Source organism: Mastigoproctus giganteus, chromosome 11, assembly GCF_048544385.1.
Source record: "Mastigoproctus giganteus isolate SK-2022 chromosome 11, ASM4854438v1, whole genome shotgun sequence".
NCBI lineage: Eukaryota > Metazoa > Arthropoda > Arachnida > Uropygi > Thelyphonidae > Mastigoproctus > Mastigoproctus giganteus.
In genome coordinates this window covers 168,492,545-168,515,936 of record NC_143585.1, presented here as the reverse complement: position 1 = coordinate 168,515,936, position 23,392 = coordinate 168,492,545, and the positions used below count along the sequence as shown (strand labels likewise).

Below are 23,392 nucleotides of genomic sequence, written 5' to 3'. Positions count from 1 at the left end.
CGGAGTTGTTCACTTCTGCTTCCTTGCATATTTTAATTCCGTTTTCAATTAATTTATTCCCATCCCGTAAACTTACCAATTAATCTACTTAACTTTAAATTACCCAAACCCAAAAAATTTAGTCATTCATTCACCCAAATAACAACTGCAGATCGTCCAAGGTGAGTATCGTAAATTAAGCTTTTGCTATTGAAACTTAGTCCAATCACACGGTACTTTAAGGCATTCTATAATTATCTAATGTAAAATGTTCTGCAAGAAATTTTATCTTAAATTGAATACTTTCAAATTTTTTATTATATTTAGAATCCAATTTAATGGTAATTTCAAAAAAGTTGTTCATAGGATAAGGACTAGTTCAGATTTAGCAACAAAGCAGCTTGAATTACGACTGTGGGTCTGGGAAAAAATAAACATTAAACAAAATTAGAAAAACTAGTGTCCTAAATTCCATATGAAGAGGCCTCAACGTTTCTTCATCCAAGCCCCCTCTGATAATATTGCCAGTTAAACATGAAATGCTACTTCAAATAATATCAACCATGGCTTGGCGATTGCATATGAGATCGGGCTAACAATTTTCTCGTTTGGAACCAATTGTGAACGTAAAAATTTATTTTTCTTTGATCTTTCAGCCTTTGACTAGAAATTTAAGTGCTATGCCATTTTTAACTGTGGAAATAGCAGCAGACTTAGTGGCTATCACCCTATGGGACAAGCGGGACAATTGCACTGGGGCATGAGCTCAGAGGGGCTGAAAAGGAAAAGAGAAAAATGAGAACGTTACCTAGCAATAAAAAAATGCTGCACTATTATCGGATATAACCCCATACTTGAATAACCCTTAACATTTTCTGTCATACTTTCATCAGAAATCATCTTATACGTTATCCTTCCTTTATCAGATACTCTCCAACGATCGTGCCGTGTCTCCATTATATGCTGTTCAATTCTCATTCTTCTTTCTTAAAATCTTTTTTACTATATTCTTACCCTAAAATAGGACAAGCCCTTGTCCCACATATCTTTATACACTGCTTCCTTCTGGTTTTACACATCAAGTATCTCTCTCTCTATGATAACGAAGTCTATAGGTTTTTAGCCTGCTATTATTTGCAAGGCATCGTTGGAGAGTTGTCTGCAAACTCTAGTAAGGCTCAATAGGGCAGTCTTCTGTGCTGCATGATGCCTTTTCATCATAACATTATCCACAACTGAGCCCAAGCACCATATGCATACATCATTATCGGGACAAAGACCCTTAAGCATTACACATTTAGATGTTGTAGGAGAAATTTTGAGCCTACGCAACTCTGCCCACTTCTGTACATTACTCAAAGCTATTTCTGCTTTATTTTCGATCTTGAATTTCCATATACAGGGTGTTTCAAAAATGATGGTCAATAATTTAAAGGTGAAAAGTACAAACTAAAATAAGCAAAAAAGTCCCAGTGAACATCGGGCCGCAAATGAACCGTTTTCGAGATAATGCACATTTTCTGTTAAGATCCGCCACTGACTCTGGGAGGGTAGTCTGTATTGATGAGACCTTGTACACGCTGAATATGATAGGGGTACAGTAATCGGCGATGTAAAATTCGCCACACACTGCTATGACTCAGGTTGCTCTGCAAGAGCGTGTCAGTACACGCTCTTGCAGAGCAACCCGGTCGATTGTTGGGCATCTCTCCCCCTGGGTGGTACAAGAACACTGGACTACCTCGGCCCACAGAGTCCTAACCTTTGACCTCCACCACTCCCTCGTAGCACAGTATCCACCTAGATTCCTCTCGCCAAGATACGCCATCCAAAAGCAGACTGGAACTTATTCCAACAAACATTGATGGAAAAAGCCAGGAATTTCGACCCAAAATATCTCAATCCAGACCAACACCAACAAAAAGTAACGCAGCTTATAACTGAAGCAGCAAACATGGCCATCAGGAAGAAGAAGCCCGTTCCCAAAGTGGTCCACTGGTGGTCACCAGAACTCCAGGCAATAAGACAGCGAGTGAATAATGCCCGAAAAAGGTTCCAAAGGGCACGCAGATCTTGGCCCCAAGCAGAGGTTGACATACTCAGACAGCAATACCGGGAGGTCAGGAACCAATATACGGCTCAAATTAAAACAAGAAAGAGACACTCCTGGGAAGACTTTGTATCCACATTGGGAAATGCAGACCCCTGGGAATTGGCATATAAAATCACCACAAGTAAATTCCCCAGGGGAGAAGTCGTTGCAGCCACCTTAACACCTCAAGGGACATACACTAGATCCTGGCACTCCTCCATTAATAATATATTGGACCATATCCTCCTACCTTCAACAATTCCACACACGCATGAACAGAGAACTCTCTGCGAGGAGAATGATAAATACTCCACCCAGACAGTGGAGCCCCCTTTCACGATAACAGAACTCAACATAGCTGCAGCCAAAATGCAAAACAGGAAAACTCCCGGCGAAGATCAAATAGAGCCGGAAATACTAAAAAAGGCAGTGGAAATTATACCGGATACTATTACTATATTAAACCTAGTAAATCAATGCCTCACAGAGGGTTTCTTTCCAACTTGGTGGAAGACAGCCCGAGTCAGACTTACCCTGAAAAACCCCACTAAACCCCAGGACATGCCAGGCTCATACAGGCCTATCGCTCTGCTGTCGATGCTGAGCAAGCTCTTTGAGCGACTCATCTACCACAGAATTGAAAACCGTTACCAGAATGCTCAATTGATGTCAAGAAACCAATTTGGTTTCAGGAGGGGATGCTCCACCACTGATGCCTTCGAGAGGATCATCGATGCAGTCAGAAACTGTAACAAGAAATATTTCCTCCTCATCTCAATTGACTTCGCTGGAGCCTTTGGCTCCCTCTGGTGGCCCAGTGTTCTAGCCAGGCTCCGATGGGCTGAAATCCCATCAAATCTATTTCGCTGCATGAAATCTTACCTGGAAAACCGAAGAATTACTGTCAGCACTCCCTTTACCTCTGCATCCAGACTGGTTTACAGGGGCTGCCCCCAGGGATCCGTCCTGGGGCCGCTCCTGTGGAACCTGGTGCTTGATGAGTTTTTAAACCTGGATGTTCCAAATGTCATTACACAGGCATACGCTGATGATCTGATTATGATGCTTCAAGCAGACAGCAGGGCTCAACTGGAGGCCATAGGCAATCATGCCACACACATGCTACAGGATTGGGCCAATAGGAATCTTCTAACGATCTCAACCGAAAAAACAAACTCAATACTCCTCAGGAGTCACCTTCACCCTGGTAGACCTCCACTAATCAAAATAAATGGAGCGACCATCAAACTCAAACAGGAACTAAAATACTTAGGAATAACACTAGACCGAAACTTGAACTTCACATCTCATCTCTGTTATCTCAGAACGAAAACAAGAAGGCTCTCGGCCCTGATAACCAAAATCACCAGGAGGGACTGGGGACTAAAGAAGAGGGCCCTTTCTCTTCTATACAAAGCTCTCTTCATCCCTATCCTTTCCTATGGTGCAGGCGCCTGGTATCAGAAAGCAAACACAGCAGTCAACAAGAAAAAGCTGGAGTCGATCCACTGATCCATACTATTGACAACAACTAGAGCCTGCTGCACGGTGAGCACCCATGCGCTCCAGGTCCTGGCAGGCTTCCTTCCCCTTGACCTGGAGATTGTGCGCTGTGAGCTGCTACACCAACATTCAAAAGGAAGAACCACAACTTATTTAGGCTACACAACAGATCCACAGAAAAGCAAATCCTCAGAAAATAAGAGGTTAACGAAACACCTGCAATCTATCTGGCAAAATAGATGGAATCTTACCACAAAAGGTCAAGTCACCAAAAAATTTATACCCGATGTCAGCAGGGTATGTCCTATTTCCCCGTCCTGGTTTTCCCCTGGCTTGCACACCACCTTCCTTCTTACAGGACACGGCTCCTTCAGAGGAAAACTCCATGAGCTGGGAATCTCTGACAACCCGAGCTGTAACTGCGGCCTGTAAATGCGAGCTGTAACCTTCTTACAGGACACGGCTCCTTCAGAGGAAAACTCCATGAGCTGGGAATCTCTGACAACCCGAGCTGTAACTGCGGCCAGGAGGAAACATGGGAACATCTTATCCATGACTGTGACAACTACGAGGACCTCAGATGTCAGCTATATACACGCATCAACTCCTTGCTAAAAAACCGAGAAGAAATAATATTGCAAGAGGAAGATAATTACCGGGCTTTCACCATCTTTGCCCGCAAACTCTTTGAAAGACAAAGATCCATGCCACATCATCACTAACCTATGAAAACACAGACGTAACTACCTGAGATGACTGCGAAACTCTGAAATAGTGACCACCTGAAGCAGATAAAACACATGAATGTAACAAACTGGACCTGACGTCTGGACTTGGACCTCCACTGGATCAATGCAGAGACGAAGATTGAAACTTGGACTCGGACCTTGAAGATTGCATCTTATGATGCCATATAGCGCCCCGGCTCTGTCTAGCCTGCTTTTTACTTCTCTTTCCCTAGCAAGGGGGGGAGGGGACGGCCTGCTGTCTCCTCCCCCTCCTGCCACCCCTCTTTCTCCTCTGGTGGGGCATGGGCATGCCCCACTATTTCAACAGGGGTCATCTTCCCTATAGACCCCTTACTTCCAATTTCCAACTTCCCAGTCTTCCACCTCCCTTCCCATCTCTTTCTCTTTACAACAGCGCCTGCCCCACACGTCCAAATTTAAAACACCAAAATTCATGCCCGACCTATTAGGAAATATTATTACCTCCAGCGCTTATCCCTTATAGCCCCTCTAAGTTGCGTGTAATGTACCATCCGTGCCCAAAAGAAAAGAAGATTTTTTTTTTTTTTTTTTTTAAGTTCCTAGCCACTGAAATCTCAGGAAAATAGGTGGTAGGACCTGCCAGAGCAAACTTTAAGGTGAACACCTGGCTGGCCTCCACGTGGCGGAGTACGTAAACGACAGGTCCCATCTGGGGCCTGGCGGCTAACAAGCCGCCAGGCCCCAGATGGGACAATACATGATCCACACACTTTTAAACCTCTGGCCTTGACAGCGTACTGTCCTCGATACAAAGAACATACGCGGAGATGGAGTAAATCCCTGGTGCCGTTAGATCCAAAAAATACTCTGTCGAAGTTCCTGGATTTGGTTCTATTCTTTCTAACATTGTATTCCTGGTGTAGGCAGCCAGGATGCGGGGAAGTTGACATCTATCGGTATTGCACTTCATCCGATGGGTGTGGAGTTCGTGCATTGTGCACAGACAGGAACAGTTGACCCAGACCCAGCTCTAGGGATGGGCACCGGGAGGCAATCGTCAATTTGGTGTTTGCTCCTTGGTTGCAGAGTGGCCTTTTTTTTCTTTTTTTTTTATTGGTAGATGTTCTGCTTGATACTGATCATACGGTGGAGATGGACTTTATGTCTAGGTGCCACCTTACATACATCAATATACTATGACTACTACTATTCTTTCTAACACCCTTTCCTTCTGGGTCTACCTGCTCGTACTCCATGTGCAAAGCGCCCTTGTTCTCTAAGGCGTTGATGTACCATGATGAATGTGTGCCTGTTGGGCTGCCTTCGGCAGGGAAATGCTTCTTGGTACAAACGTGCAGCCTCGAGTGCACTGCCGTTGACCTTACCGTACATGAAGTGCATGTTCGCATACTCTTCGTTGCTTAATCTCTTTCCATGTTGACTATCCTTTGACAAGTACTAGTATGCCTGCTACATCCCAGAGCATTGAGAGAGGGGAAAAGGAGAGAATGAGCATAACCTAACCTAACCTAAACAAACAAGTCAGTAGTGGATCCGAACTCTCTACAGTTCACCTTGTCAGTGGTGGATTCCAACCAGAAATGTGCGATATCTCGAAAACGATTCACTTAAGGACTCATGTTTACTAGGCTTTTTTTGATTATTATAGTGTGTACAGTTCACCTTTAAATTTTTGAAACACCCTGTATTATTAATGCGACATCATCTGATACTATGTAACTTCCTTCCCATTCTTGATTCAATGTTTCGTCTAATGCATAGTTCCATATATATACACTGATGAGCTAAAACATTATGACCAGCGAGTCATTATGCAAATCTAAGCACTGCAGGTGAACTACGGCGCGTGCGCGGGTCGGGACACGGTATAAAAAACAGCTGATACTGAGCTCCGTTAATCAGTGTTAGATAGGAAATCAGTGTTCTTTAGATAGGAAAGGCAGCAGACTTAAGCGAGTTTGCCAAAGGCCAAATTGTTATGGCCGGACGACTGGGTCACAGACAACTAATTTAAATTTAATTATTCGGGTTATTTAGACAACCCGAATAATTAAATTCATCTGCCGTGCTGTGTGTCTTATGTCTGTTAATTGCATGTGTTCTATGGTCAATTTGTCTGTTTTGCTTTACGGAAAGCAGCCAAGGAGTGAAAAAAACCCATTAAAGTTTCTCGTGTCATCGATGGGATTCGAACCCGGGCATTTTCCACCTGGTGTGAGGAGGACTGTGATGATACCGCTATGCTACCCACGCAGACTGGTCAGAGCATATCCAAAACGACACGGCTGGTGGGATGCTCATGGTCAGCTGTGGTCATAACCTACCGAAAATGGTCCAAGGAGCAAAAACCCACCAACCGCCGGCGAGGTATTGTACGACCACGGCTCATCGATGCTTGAGATAAGTGAAGGCTCTCCCGGATGGTATGTGGCAACAGAAGAGCGACTGTGGTGCAACTCGCCGGTAATTAGAATGCTGGTGACGGGAGTAATGTGTCACAACACACAGTAATGTGTCCCATCATTTTTCCTCATTCTTTATCCCTATATAGACTGTATAATACACAATGACCTGCTGTGCAGGTCATTGTGCACTGAAAAAACATTTTCCAATCACGTAGGGAAGAGGAGGAGGTTATTTCGTTTTATAAAATGATGGTACAAACACACTTGGAATATTGTATCCAAATGTGGACGCTGCATCTGAAGAAAGATACAGAACTTCTACAAAAGGTACAGAGAAGAGCAACTAAATTGATAAAGAGCCCTGAGTATTATTTCTATAAGGAACGGTCTGTTGTTGTTGTAGGGTTTTTGGAGCATTAGCGCCTAAGACCATATTGCTCCGTGTAAAATGTCTGTAAATTGTGTGTGGTCGATTTTCCATTTGCCGGACGAAAAACCCGAGTTTCTGAAGAAAAAAAAACCATTGTTCCCTTGCCTTAGACTGTCTAACTCAGCCACATTGTGAAAAAGGCCCATAAAAATTCCTCAGGTCATCGATGGAACTCAAACTCAGGTATTTTCCACCAGGTGTGGGGAGGATGGCGATTCTATCAACTGTGCACGTGGTTGCATGAGGGCAAGGAGTGGTCTCTAGAGCGGTCTGCAGAGAATAGCAAAGACACCTATGGATAGACACCTGGGGGTGAGGGGAAGAGTTGATTAAAGTGCATAAGGACATGAGAGGTGTTAGTAAAATGAATGTAGGAGGAATATTTTCGTGAACCAGAAGTCACATCCGTAAAGTTTTAATCTGGAACAGTAGACTATATCTTATAAAGTTTATCTTCAGGTGGCATGTTGTGAAACAGAACAAAAGTTGCCACAATAGCGGTCGAGTCAAAGAGTTTGGCAAATCTTTTTCAATGTGAGATTAATATGAGAGGTTTTTTAGCAGATACGGAATAAGTTCACTTCCTTGCATCGTTATTCCATTTTAATCCTAAATTCCGATATGCATGACATTTTTAGATAGTGAACATGGTGGTTTTAGATATAAAAGCTTACTTGAAATAAAAAATAAAAAAAATTGCGGATGCTAAACTATAAATTCTGTTACCCGTGTACTCGAACGTGCTCGCCCTATGTTCTTTAACAATCATACCAAACCAATCGTCGGTTTCTCTGAGTTTTTGGGACATCTCAACATGTGGTTGCAAATAGCAAATACTTAAAACTACAGTACTATATTGCTGCCCTTGAGCACTGCCTAATAGTGTCCTTCGGGTTAATAATGGTAATACGGCTCAAGCCTCCGATTCTTCAAAACCAATCTATAGTTACTTATTTATTTACGGAACACGTATTCATAAAGAATGAAAACAAAGGGCTGCTGAGCTTTCCTCACCAATTTTGTTAGCATTGCGGAAAATAATGAATTACCATTCTTTAAAAGAAAAATGTGATCAAAGTTCGCAATACTCAAAGGTTGTGGCATGTATTAAGCGTGCTAATGCTATGAAACCTAATTTTGAAACCTCAATGTTTGCTATTGGCGGATGGCTTGCTGTATAAAAAAAAAAACCTCAGTTTTATAGAGATAAAGAAAAAGTCATGCAATCTTCACCATTACCGGAGAATTCAGCCACGTTGTGAAAAAAAAAAAAAAAAAAAAAAAAGAAAAAAAAAAGATTATAAAACGTTCATCTTTTGTTGAAACCATATTTTCTTTGAACGTATTCTTTACACTGGCATGAAATGGAGTGGAAGGCCTGAAAGCTAGTCTGCAAGTAGCAACTGATTTCGTATCGACTTGTGTGCAAGTTTTAACTTCGTTAAGAAACAGAAAATCTAAATTAAAGAGGTTGTAACATGACTGACTAATAGTTATGAAAAGATTTATCTGGCATTTTTATTGAAAAATGTATTTTGATTTTACATCGTATTTTGTAATCTATATATAAAAGAATAGTTTGCTTCTTCACGTGCATACTTTTTGCTTTCCGCAAGGCGGGGCTAACTGCTATTGCGTCATATTACAACAAAGTGATTTACAAGTCTGTTTCAAAGATGCTTTTAAGAACTCTTAATTTTTTTGCTGTCTAAATTTTTCTATATACAAAAGAATATTTATAGTGCTTTTAATTTTTAGAATTCTACATGTTTCAAGGCAACGATTTTTTAAAGGTTTCTTCACCTATTAGCAATGCTGTTATTAATGGCAGTAATAGAAAAGAGAAAGATCGTACCAGAAAGGCTGAGATAAAATAAAAGATCTTGAGTATGAAGGAGCACTTAACAATTCTGATATCGAAGAAGGCAAAGCGATTATTGAAAAATATGAAAACAATAAGTTAAAGGCTTCACAATTAAGAAAGGAAAGATACGAAAGATTACTTTTATATCACAATGCTACTGTAGTGGAAATATGGAAGACATGTTTGGTTTGTGAACACGTCGCAGGTGACAGAGCTGGATAGAAAGCATATATTCCACGGATTCATACTGTGTGTATTCAAACGAATGGGGATATAACTTCATTTTACAACGAACACAGTTTCCTGTGAAATTGGCTTTTAGTAAAGGTCAAACATTATCTAAGTTTCGTGTTTGACTTAACATCACCATGTTTTTCGCATGGACAACTGAAAGCAGCTAAAAATCTCTCTGTATTAACGGAAACCGAATCAAAAATACTGAAGAATGGGGTGTGGGGGGGGCCCTCCCACAAAAAAAAATTAAAATATAAAAACGTATAATTCAAGTTCGTGTAGCAGAAGGGAGCAAAGCGACCTTCTGACTTGTAGGTGCAAAACATGATGACTTTCCCTGAAATAGAATTTTGTGTTCCTACTGTTAACTGATTGATAATTTTACTTGAACCAAAAATAAACTTACAGATTTTTTGTGCACTATTTTATGAAATTAATAAGTCTAAGAGCAGCGAGACTCAATATGCTTTATGTTATAAATTAATTAAAAAATAAAAAAAATAGAGGATTAACTTAATAATTTCTTGTAAAACACTCCAATATCTACACTCTCTATCAGTGGCATATCCGGGTATCATTATAAGGAAGGGACATGACGACCTGGTTTTTGAGTGTGGTTTTTTTTTTTTTTTTTTTGGAAAACCTTGGAAAACTTAAGTACATACAGGCCCTGTAACCACGACCTTTGTCGAAAAGCTTCGTCCGCTTCAGGAGAGTACCGCAATTACATAGTATTCGTTTTATTTAATGATTTTTTTTTTTTTTTTTTTTTTGTAGTTGTTGGCGCATCGGCTTCTGTGGCCATAATGCACCTCCCAAGGTTTTTGCAGTACTTTGATCCAAGCCCGAGGCGGGATTCGAACCCGCGACCTTTGGGTTGCCAGGCAGGCACTTTACCCACCTGGCTAGCCCGGTCGGTTTATTTAATGATGCTGATATTTGTCTGCGCGGTAGCACAGTGGTATCGTCACCGTCCTCCCCACACCGGGTGGAAAAGGCCTGGGTTCGAATTCCGTCGATGACGCGAGGAACTTTAATGGGCTTTTTTCACTCCGTGGCTGAGTTAGTTGGTCTCAGGCGTAGATAGCAAGTTTTTCTCCCCAGTAACTGGGGTTTTTTCGTCCAGCAAAACAGGCAAATCAACCATAGAACATACGCAATTTACAGACACAAATATGGGTTAATGTATTTAATTACGGGTAACCCTAAAATAATAATATATATAATAATATATATATATCATTTTTACTCGTATTTTTTGGTGATTTAGCATATTTTTGGGGTCAGGTTTGGGGCTTTTAAATTATTGATACCGGATATGTTGGATCATCGATTTTTCTTTGGGTGTAAAAATACATTTAAGTAATTTTACTAAATTCATTTGTATAACAATGTCAATATTGGAGCGTTTTACAAGAAATTACTGAGGTAATCCTCTTTTCATTTTTTAACTATTTTATGAAATAATATCATCGCAAGCTGCATAGAAAACTCGCAGCTTGCGATGAAGCGGGACAAAATTTGATATGGCGATGTTCCATAGAATAACGATGAAACGAGGAGACAGCGAGAAACTTCGGACAGGTATAAGGAACATTTATAGGGGTTGTATAAGAATTATCAAAAAGCCACATTACAGAAGTCGATACAAGATGCTCGAAAATATCAGAATGATCCCCTCCAACGGCTAAATGGACCTAACAGCGATGAACCATACTCGATATAAAGGTGCTCATAAGATTCTGTGGCAACAAATCGCATTCTTCTACCAGAGCAGACCAAGTAAACTGAGGAATTGGCTGTCGGTTTGAAATGCAACGCCCAAAGGCGCTCAACACATATTCGATCTGATTTAAGTCCGCTGATCGTGCTGGTCACGGCAGTCGTTGGGTATCTTCAGTTTCAAGATATTCCTTCACCACTTGAGTTCTATGTGCAGTGGCGTTGTCATGCATGGAAAGAAAATCTGAGCCAACTGCAACCCTAAAAAGTCACGCATAGGGTTCGAGAATCTATTCTAGGTACCGCTGAACACTTGCCATCCTGCTGTCCTGTCAAAAACGTGAAGAGGGGTGCGGCCGTTGATCACTATTCCGCCCCACACGAGAACACTGCCTCCACCGTGTATCCTTTTTCTGATGTTGGAGGGATGGTACCGCATTCCTCGTTGTCTCCAGCAGAAATGACGTCTAGAACCTGTTTGTAGGCTAAGACAGGACTCATCAGAGAAAAGAATTGAATACCATTTGTCAGGGCTCCAAGGTCACATGTTCATGACACCAGTTTCGACGAGCTCTGCGGTGGTCTGGGGTTAATGTGATTCTTGTTTTTTGAGGTGGTCTCCAGGGTTTCCCCCTACGTACCAAAGGTGTTAATGGGATAAAAACGACAGGCTGCCTTGCGTAGAATCCATTGAACTAAGCCTTCTTAACACAGACAGGTTGGAAATGTTTTTGCCTGTGGCTGCAGCAACTTTAAGAGACAGTTGATGGGCGTCCAACGCACAGTTTTGGTTGATGCAGCCCTCGGGCGACCTTTTACAGCTCTTCTTGTGTGGTGTATTATAACCATAGTTACCACAAAAACCAAACCAGCTCTTCTTATAATGGTTCCTGTCTCCTGAATATGCTTCTATAAAAAAAAAAAAAAAAAAAAAAACCTATTAGCATTAGCATTAGTAGAGGCATTTGATGCAAGAAAGCAAGCTTATGCAGCAACAGCCAAAAAAAAAAAAAAAAAAAAACACACTTCCACTTCACCCCTCTGTTCGTTCAAAATACCTGTCCAGCTGAGCCTTAAACTTATTTAGGCTATCAATCTCCACGACAAGGGATGGAAGTCTGTTCCACCAACCAACCACTCGCTGGCTAAAGGCAAATTTCCGCACGTCTATCCTACATCTGTCTTTTCTCAATTTGAATTTATGCCCTCTCAGGTGATTATTCTGAGCGAGTGGAAGAATTCCATCAGCATTGAGCATGCTTAAACCATTCAAGGCTTTATACACCTCTATCAGATCACCTCGCTGGTGCCTAGTCTCCAGACACTGCAATTTGCAAAACTTAAGCCTTTCTTCGTAAGAGCACCCCTTTGTTCCATTCACTAATTTTGTTGCCCTTCTCTGTACTCGTTCCAGCAGCTATACATCCTTCTATTTATTAGGGTCACCCATGTGTATTGCTTCTGTAAATTGCGTGTGTTCTCTGGTCGATTTGCCTTTTTTGCTGGACGAAAAACCCTGAGTTCCAGGGTCTGAGGCATAGATAGCAAGGTTTTCCCCCATGGGGGGACCTTGCTATCTACGCCTAAGACAGAATAACTCAGCCACCGAGTGAAAAAAGCCCATTAAAGTTCTTCGCGTCATCGACGGGATTCGAATCCGGCCTTTTCCTCCCGGTGTGGGGAGAACGGTGACGATACCACTGTGCTACCGCCAGACAAACTGCTTCCATAGTTCCATAGTGCCGAGAAGTCACTGAGTGACACATTAAGCCAACGTGGCACCTCCGCCTGCGACTGCCTGGCTTCAAGTTGTCCAAAGGCCCGCAATCTGAAAGAATCATCTAAATCGATGAATTGCAATAAAAAAAACCGGTAATGAAGTGATGTGTTCTCAACCTGTGTTTTTATAGGCATGAGTAATTTGCATAATAAGCGGCTCTATAAGGCGGTAAATCGATTTCTATTGGATACTCGGAATTTGCATGCCAAGATGCCTATTATACAATGGTGTGCAAAACTTAAGGACCAGTCAGGTTTTCCTGTACCTTCTCATAGGAGTGGCCTGGATAGGCAAAACGCATATCAAAGGAACCTCATGAGGTACAGAAATGATGAAGTAAACAACAGCGACACAATAACGGAAACAAAACGGTACAGAGGGACTTTATTCAAAAATGGAAACATACCACTGGCTGCCATGATACAGATGCATCAATGCCAAAGATGGAACAAAGGGAAGAGGTGGTCCTCAGTAGGAGACATGGCTACCCCAAATGTCGACGCAGGCTTTTCACTGCCTGTCCATACTTAGAACAATGTTGTTGATAAGTTCTTGCGGTAACATTGTCCATTCCTCTGTCAGCGCCATCTTCAGCTGGTGAACATTTTATGGTGGGTGTGGACGTGCCGCTAGGCGTCTCCCCAGAGCGTCCCATATGTGTTCGATGGGATTCAGATCCTGGGACGGGCAGACCAGTCCATACGAACAATGTCTTCACTTTCCAAAAGCATATGAACAGCTGCAGTTCGATTAGGTGTGGCATTATCATCCATAAACACGAACTCGTGGCCAATGGCACCTCGGAACGGACACGCACATGGGGAAGGATTACCTCAGTACAGTAGCGTGCACCGGTTACAGTACTGCTTTCCTGTATCTGGAGTTGTGTACATCCATCCAAGATAAAGCTTCCCCAGACGAGAACACCTCGACCGCCATATCGATCCCTTTCAGTGATGTTTGGGGGGTTATACCGTGTGCCAACCTCTCGCCAGATTAGCTGACGTCCAGAATCGCTGCTGAGACTGAATCTACTCTCATCAGTAAAGAGTACCTTACCCCATTGCTCTGCTGTCCAGTCCTTGTTCGATGCACCACTGTAAACGGTGTCTCCGATTGGTAGGTGTTAAAGGGACGCAGCGTACTGGCCGTCGGGAAATCAGTCCACCTTTGTGGAGTCGCCTGGTCACAGTAAACTGCGATATCCTGCGTCCTGTGCAGCTGATTTGCAATGGATCCCGCTGTCGGTCCTTCTTGGCCTGTAAAAGTATATAGCGGTCATAATTGAGCGTTATTTTTCGTAGACGACCACCAGTGGTCTTCGAACAGCTGTACCTGTCGTTCTGAAGGCTGACCAAGCACGTGAGACGATGCTATGGGAGATACCGAACTCTGCAGCCACACTCCTTGCACTTCGACCTTCCCAATTATTCGACCCCGGATAAAGTCATCCAGATGTTATATACTGGCCATTTCCATTTCGTTGTCTATAGCACTGTATGAAACCAATCGAACGTCTGTAACAATCGTGTTCACCATTCGGTAATTTGTACATAACTACTGAACTCCTGCTTTTATCTTTTTATTATTATTATTATTAGCCATATGGTGCAAGGAAGCCTGAGGCTTATACTGCACCAGCCAAAAAAAAAAAAAAAAAATATTCCCTATTACCCTGAGAGAGAGAGAGAGAGAGAGAGAGAAAAGTAGAAAGGAATCACCAAGAAAGAGAAGAATGATGATATCCAGCTCAGGACCCTGGGTGTGCCAAGCCCATACTCACCAGATGTGATATGTGAGCCCTCTCATCACGATTCAAATTTTTGCATGTGCACCAGCTTTCTACTGAATGGCCACGGTTATGCAAATCGCCACAGGCTGTTTCGTTTGATTTTGTGATTGTAACCTTTAGAAATAGTGTTGGTCCTTAAGTTTTGCACACCAGTATATCAAATATTCGCCTTACTGTTCAAATTAACATATTCATTTTGTTCTGTTAATTTTATCGAGCAGTGTATTGGATGTCATAGGTACCTCACCGTGACTACCTCACGGTGAGGTACCTAGGACAAATAATGACTACCTCACCGTGGCAAAAACAGATGGATACCGGTAATTGTATGATTTGTCTTTATCAGAGTTTTGTCCAGTTTTTCTTCTCCCGAGCTTTTTCCACGATTTTTTTCTTCCCAGTTTTGTCCCGATTTTTCACCTCCCGATTCGTTTTGTCTCGATTTTCAGCTCTTAAAATGTGGGACCATAAGTTTGGGTTATGGTTTGGCTATTGTGTGAGGGAGGTTCATTACATGTGTTTTCACAAAGAAGAATTAATGCGAAGAAAGAATAGCACTTATTAACCGCATGGATTGTTATTAACACTTTCGCTCCGGCATTTTTAGACCAGAGATGGAAAACCAAGGGATTAAGGCAATCTAATTTGGAAAGGGCAGAAATATTTTTGAGCTCTGTTCTCGCTGTGACTGAATTAATTAGTCCCGTGTGACAAAAATATCTGGTATTTCTACTCCCAAATTGAAAGAAGAAGAAGTTGTACAAGTAGGATGGTTTCTCTCCAATTGGACAAGAATCCTAAGCTTTCAATGCAGTTTACTTAAAATTGTTATTTTAAGTAAACTGCATTGACAACAAACTTCAAGGAATTGTTTACGCCGCTGTGTGTTGCTGTCCGTCCAGATGTCGCTCGTGAAAGTTCGGATTAAGCACTGTCGGTGCTCTCTAAGAATCGCGATGTGCCTTACGTGGAAATCCAAGAAGGGTTGTGTGCTGCATTGGAAGAAGACGTTCCAAATAGTTTTAGGTATGTTCACAATCGAGCAGCTTAGATTTCTTTCGAAGAAATCTGAGCTCGCTTTTGAATAATGAGATACGCATTCCGATTAATTAATTCATTAGTCCCGGTCTTAATTCAATTCGAATTTTTCTCTCTGTGCGCCGTTGTTTATTATTAATATTATAATAGAACTGAAATGATTTAGGGAAGCGGATTTTTTCTTTCATTAAGCGTATATTTTGTCATTTAACTCTAGAAATGAGAGTAAACGCTTTAAAAAAAGGAAGCTGAGTTACTACTATTTATAAAGAGTAATTTCCTTTACATACCGGATATTTTAAAACGCAATTTGAACATTCGAGCTACGGCGTGAATTGCGGCACGTGGAGCGAGCGGGCACGTAGGAATAGTGTCTTGAGCTGAAAGAAGGTTCATCGAATTAGTTTGTTCGATTTGTTTCAAGATAAGATTGGTAGCCTTATATCCTGGAGTCTTTAGTTAAACAACCCCTGTTAATAAGGTGTACGGTGACTCAGTTAACCTACTTGCATTCTTTAAAACGAATGTAGCGTTTCCGAAGGGAAAAAGGGAAAATGTTTCTTAGAATGTAACTGTACTTGCGAAACTAACACCGAAAATGTTTTCCCTACGTTTCTGAAGAAGTAGTAGGAGGGGGAAATTTTTCCTCACACAAATCGTTTTTCTGGTTATACTCCAATTACGGGTACATCTTCGTAATTCGACGAGAAAAAGGGAATGAAGGCAGGTGAAGCTACTTCCCACCCACTGCTTTTTCCCTCTCTTCCTCGCCCGCACGTTACATGCGTGTCACGTGACACCACAATATGCCGGAGCTGAAATGATGAAAAAGAAACAGCAATAGGGAGCAAAATATAGAGAAATAATATTTTTTTTAAACAAGTGACAAATATTAACACCAGACACAACCACTGATACGTCTCGGCCGTACATTACTTGCTATTCCACGTGGATTAACAACGAGGGTAAAACTTTAGTATCCAAACCTCTGGCCAAAGACCGGATTTTGCTTGAATCCCTCCCGAAGTCTCGTAAAAACATAACATTTTTTCACTAAACAAAAATGACTACTTGAATACAAAGAAAACTCACCGCATTAGTCCTGACATACCAATAGCAAACAACACGACGAAATACGGTAGCAGAGAAAATATCCAACAGCAGCACAACGGCGACGATTAAACAAAAACAAAACACGTGCAAATGATAATTTCGCATTTACTGCTAAAAGCGAATTTGCATCCAATCAAAAAGAAATTACGCATTCACACTAATTACCCACGGTTCAACAAACCATCTGGCTTTAGGCTTCAATCTCTGATCGCAAGCTGGGACCTGAAATTTACTAAACACACTTCAGGATATCAGCATCGAAACCCAGTCATGGCAAATGCCTCCGGTGCATATTGATAGATATTTTCAGCAATGCGGAAGAATAACCTTCCAGATATCAACATTAGACAAATACATATGGCCCACTCCATCGAGTTTAGCAGTTTCATTCAACTATACACAGATGGATCAAAAACTGGTAATAAAGTTGGCACAGCTGTAGTACTACAAAATGCCACCATCTTCAGACAGTTTTCATCAGAACTTATACCTCAGAGTTATATGGCCCTAGAGAATATAAAAGAAGCCTTGTATGCAATCCAATATATATACGGACTCGTTAAGTGCTGTTGATACTCTACAGCGTAAATTCTTCCCAATCATCCGCTGATACAGAAAATTTGGGCTAAGTTACTAGAACTTCATGGACAGCTCGTAATATTTTGTTGGATCCCAGGACACATTGGAATCCTAGGAAACGAGCAAGCAGATTTAACTGCTAAAATTGCTACAAATGTGATGCCATCTACTTTCAAAACTCCTTATAGTGATCATAAATCCATTATCAAACAGACATATAAAGAACGGTAGTCACGAATGTGGAAATATCAAACAAGTAACAAACTTTTTGAAATCAAGAGAGAATCCCAACAGTGGCAATCCAGCCTCAGACGAAACAGAAAGGAAAAAACCATTCTAGCCAGATCAGATTACGCACATTGGTAATACATTCCTCACTCATAGCTATCTACTAACAAACAATGCCCTAACTATTTATACTCATACACAGTAAAGCATATCATCATAGAATGCCCGCTATAGATCAAAAAGAACGGAAAACAGTTTTTTCCTCATTTTCATAATTGCAGCCATTAGAGTGTCCTAGGAGATCGAGAGAACATGGATGACATTTTTATTTTTTTAAAATTGATAAATATCACCATATCTGAACGCCTATCACCTGTAAGAAAATATCAGACAATAATTAGTGCATTATTATAGCCTTAGTTGCTGATGCACCAACAAATCTAACAACAACAGTAATGACCCAATCGCAGAACTCGACCAGACAATCACTCCGTTCTTCGGCCATGCCCATGACAAGGTGTACCTATAAAATGGAGTATAGCCGTTTTCCTTTACCTCTTCAGATAATTTAAATCTCACAAAAACTGCCGGCGAAAAATCTTAGCTGAGGCACTTTCTACTGTGGGTAAGTTGTGAATTGAGGAACGAGGCGGGGTGAACTTTGAACGAGCCTATCGACAATGGCGTAGCGAGGGGGTAAGGGGGCACCTGTCAATTTATGCATCCCTCCTTTTCCTTATATTCTGTTTATTATTAAGACAGGCTTACATTCTGTCTGTATTAAATAAATAAATTTCCTGTTTATACTCTGGGACGGAGAAATTCCTCATTGGTCTTGTAATCAGGAAGATGAGACAATGCCACCCATTTCAGAATAGCTTTAGTTGCTAATGCTCCTAAAAACCAAATAACAAAACAAAATCTGTAGAGATATGAATTTAAAAACGAGGTTTGTTGCTATCGAGATGAACTGATTCTACAGGGGTTTTCTGGTTTGTGCTTTTCCAGAACTTGCACAGTTCGATAGTTGAAGTTACTTTTACCCTTTAATTGCATTTAAAAGAATTAATAAAAAAACATTAAATGAATTAATAAAATTAATTTAAAGAATGCGTTAAGAATCGCGTTTAAAAGTTGGGTGTGCTGTTTACATGGGACAATTTAGTTATCCTTTTGCGGAACGGAGCTTTTTTTTTTATTTATATATATTGTGAACTTCCAATTTTAGAGATAGGGATTGGACTTGTTTAAAAACATACTTAAAATTATGACAGGATTGAAATTATTTATTTTTTATTTATCACACAACTTACCAATTACTTTGCTGACTTTCGTTTTCTTGGATGCTGTCTTGGTGTCGTATCGTTGCTCGCTTAGTACGTGTAGCGTGATGTCCCCATCCAGCAAAGTGCGCAACATTTCGCTGTATTTAGCCTGAAAAAAAAAAAAAAGTTCATTTTAAACGTTTTACTTAAGTAAAAATTCTGAATAATCTGTACAAGTACACAAAAAGAGCCAGATGTTTCTAATACACGGCGTTCCAAGTGAAAACCTTAGTTAACGATAAATTCTTTTCGCTTGCCATTATTTAGGAGTATTTTATCTGGTATGCACCCTCCCCCGTCTCATCTCCAAAAAAAAAAAAAAAAAGAAAAAAAAAAGTCAGTTCCGTGGATGTCGGGGAAGTAGTATTTTGGCGGTTTAAATTGCACACAGCTCGAAAATCGAATTTCCGATTAATTAATTAGTAATCTACTTGTCGAGTTAACTGTAGCTGAGCAGCTTTACGTAAATTTCAGTTTAACAGATCTCCAAATATGCCAATTGCCATCTGTAATAAATTGCAAATACGGTTGAAAGGATATTGAAATATTTAATGTCGAGTCGTGCCCATCGGTTCGCAGAATGGCTTTAAACACCTTGCAATGCCACGTTCCAGTGTGGGGTGGGGTGGGGGTTGCCACGCTATCTGTTTAGTATGGCGATCTTATCCACAGATAGTCAGTGAGGGTTTCGAATGAGGGGATTGGGGTCACCGGATGGGAAAATCTTCATGTTCAGCAACAGAGTCAAGTGCAGGCAACGTTGGGCCTCAGCAGGGATCCAGCCGCTAAATGGTCAGAGGAAGAACGTACATAACATTACACACTCACATGTTCCACACACTTTTAAATTCCCAGTGAACTGGTACACCCACAATGCAAGCAACGCAGAGATGGGGGAAACACCTGTTGCTGTTAGACACTTAACACATTTTGCATTTATGCACACGTCTGGCTCTGTGGTATCCTACTTGAAGGCGCCATGATCGTCAGTGAGTGTCCTCCTTAAGCAGGGATATCCTGTGCACATTGTCGGCAATGATGGAGCGATCGTTCGTTATAAACATGCTTGCACGCATATTATAGTCAAACATTCGCCAACCTGCTCCAACTGCAGAACGAATGTAGGGTCTTTTTACCACACACCCACCCTTCCATCTTCACGATACGTGGCCTTCTTGGAGTCATTCGCTATTCATCTCTCGTTCACCGAATGAGACGCAGATACCTGCGATGTAAGTCAGAAAGGAATGTTGAATCAGCATCTGCTGCGATCCCCCACTCGATGGAGGACATGTAGAATCGCCCTGCTTCAAAGTGCTCTGCATTGTCTCCCATACGTCTCTCCTCGCCTTGTCGGTTTATCCTTGCATTCACTCACCAAAGGTTTCGCACCAATCCGGTGGGTTGTTTTGCTCCTTGCCCGCCACTTGTACACTCATATAGCGGGAGGCCTGGAACAGTCCCTTGGGCGTCCTTATGGGAAGTGGGCACTTCGCGTTAATGTATCTGGCTGACTGGTAAAAAGTACTGTAAAGTTCGACGCCCGACATCTTTAGTTCCAGCAGGACGATGCCCAACCTCACAAAATATCGTAGCGGTACAAGAATGGGTACGATGCATATTTTGAAGGCCATTGTATGGGATATGGGGGTGATGTGTCTTGGCCATCACGTTCTTCCGATCTCTCACATTTTGGATTTTGGCAAAATTGCACGAAACGCCCATTGGCAATTCATACTATCTCAAAAGAGAGAATAGGTATTGCATGCTTTGAAGTTAGCACCATTCTAAAAGAATGGAGGTGAGTTCTAATTTATAACGTAAGTTACATTCTTGTGACAGAGGGAGCCAGATCGAGTTTATGAATAACATTTAAAGCGCATGTTGGCTCTCTTTCGAAACTACGCTGCATACAGTCTCTCCAGTAAATAATGTTATAAATTATTTTTGTAGTGTTTTGTTATAATATTAAATTTACTTAAATTTCGTTTGTTGCATTACTTACATTTGTGGAAATAATGGCAGCAGCCGTATAGTCTTGTTGAACATTACTGATAACCAGGAGTGGGCAGAAGGGCATATGTCCCCCTTAACCAAAAGTTTTCAATTCAAGAAAAAGAACGCAGGAGGCGTTCTAAAAAAAAAAACTTAAAGCCTGGTCGCCATGCCCCCCCCCCCTTACGGTGATACCTGGATACGCCACTGCTGATGCCTGATCGTTGATAACAAATGGCCAAAATCGCAAAGTTAAACTCCAAAGTATCCTTTCCCGTTTGATTTATTTCATTTTTATTTACTAACAATGAATTTATTATTGCGTACTTGTTCACCCCCCCCCCAAAAAAAAAACTTCTTTTTCATGAAATTGCTGCTCTCCACCACAATTTTTTTTAAGAAAGTAATTCTCTTGAATGTTTTCCTTTTGCCATTACGTATTAGGTACGTTGAGGGTCTGATGGCTCCTGGGATTTCTCCCATTTATAAGTGTGTGGGGTATGTTGTGCCCATTGTTCGTTTGGCCTGTTAGCCGCCGGGCCCCTAGTGAGATTCGATGTTACCAATACCAGCCACGGGGAGGCCGGCCGGGTGTTACCAATATTTGTAACTCTGGCGGGTCCTGCCACCTACTTTCCTTAGATTTCAGTGGCATTATTTTCAAGAGGAGATGCGACATATAACATGCCCCTGTATAGGGGCAGTTATGTTAAAATTTATTTACTTTGTTTACAGAAGTACACCGATGTTTTAGAACTAGGAACAACTTTCCCCATTGAGGAAAAAAAAACGGTTGGTTACGTAAATTTTAAATTATAAATGGTAAAAATTTAAACGGCAATATTTAGTTCAATTTTAACATCAAATTCAAAAATTTCAGCCCAAATATGACAAGAGTTCCAGACGACAAAATGGCCTAAAGCTAACAGAATATTATAAATAAAAAATAATATAAAAACAAGTCTTTCAAAAATATACCTTTATTGGAATTAAGGTATATTTTTGAAAAAACTTGTTTTTTATATTATTTTTTCTTATTTTTTATGAATAGAAATTTTCATGCATTTTTTTATAAATAAAGTATGATTACGTCAAAAGAGATCATCTTCAAAATTACATCCTTCTAATCATATAATTGGGGAAAAGGTCCGAAATCTAAATTAGGTATAAATCCGGGTAGCCAATATATATGACATGCAATGGCTGTACGGCATCGCTTGATGGATTTAGCTCAAATTTTCATAGAATGCATTGCCACGCGAATTACGAATATGTACAAAATTTCAGCTTTCTGTCTCTATTAGAAGTGACTGAAAAAGTGGCAAATTTGATGACAGAGCCAGTGACAAGATAAGGTATATAAAACGCTTTGAGTTTTTAGCTGAGCTACAGTAATTTGCATAATTTAGGGTACGAAGAAAGTGTGCAGTTGTCGGAATAGTAGATCACCAATAATAAAGTAGCTGACCTACCATTTTTTTTTTTTTTTTTTTATCATCGATTAGTGATCATTATGCGGAAATAAAATCGGGCATCTCAATTTACAGACGTCACAAATACGCAGCTTTGGATATGTAACACATTTTTCTCATTATGGGTGCAAATTGTTAAATCCTTCTTTCGAAGGACCCCCCCCCCCCAGCTCTTCGGGGAAATTCTTCGAAAATACATCCTCTAGAATAAACAGATTTTTCTTCTTTCATCCCCTAATATTTCTACGAGTGCGTGTGATCGGGCATGCATGGCAAGCTGATCAAAGAGAAATACAATGCTTGGTTTCATTTAGATTATTATGTAAGGATGCGATCTCAGGTTTTATGGATGCACTTTTAAAAACTTTTCCACAGATATATGGCGGGCTTTTGTAAGCGGATTTGCGAAAAAAAGAGTTCTTACTGTACATTTTCCATATTTGGGCTAACTTTTTCTTTATTTGATTCGCAAACTTTTTCGTCTCAAATGTATTAACGGTATTACATAACTTCAATGTATGTGTCATTAAACATATCATTACTTGATTTCTGCTCATACTCGGTCAAGGATCTCATTGCTAACAGCGAAAAAATTGGTACAGCTCCACTAATGGCTTCTTTAGATGCCATCAGTGGAACAACTGGAAGCCTTACGCTGAGTTTCTTGGCAGAGGTGTCCGAGTTGGGTCAGCAATGCAGTAAGTTTATAAATCTCGAGTTTGAGTGGAACCAGAGGTTTTGAGTTCCTAGAAATCAAGATATCGCTGGAATTTTTCTAATTCCATCATCCTTGATTAGTGTGAGAAAATGAAGAAAGTGAATAAAACAATTAATAATATTAAGTGTTTATTTCTAATCTGCCTTTTCATCAGCTAAAGTATTTTCATTGGAGATTTTATAATTGTTGATGTCTTGATAAGTGAAATTGTCCATAAGTAGCTCCTTATCAAAAAAAAAAAAAAAAAAACAACACACCTCCACGAGTACAGTGTTACGATTAAACTGGAAAATCATGTACATTGAGTGGACAGAAATCATGGGGTACCTAGCTAGTAACAGGTAGGCCCACCTTTCGCCCGGATAAGGGCAGTCACACGGCGAGGTATTGCG

The 23,392-nt window shown here is 40.8% G+C and overlaps 1 protein-coding gene across 1 annotated transcript in view; it reads right to left on the bottom strand.

Annotated features, from left to right (window-relative positions):
• Window positions 1–23,392, bottom strand: part of Apoltp (Apolipoprotein lipid transfer particle) — a 168,578-nt gene that overhangs the window by 24,693 nt on the left and 120,493 nt on the right. The window contains exon 32 of the mRNA XM_090384611.1: window positions 18,804–18,924. Coding sequence (XP_090240737.1) covers window positions 18,804–18,924 — 121 coding nt within the window. The remainder of the gene's footprint in view (window positions 1–18,803; window positions 18,925–23,392) is intronic.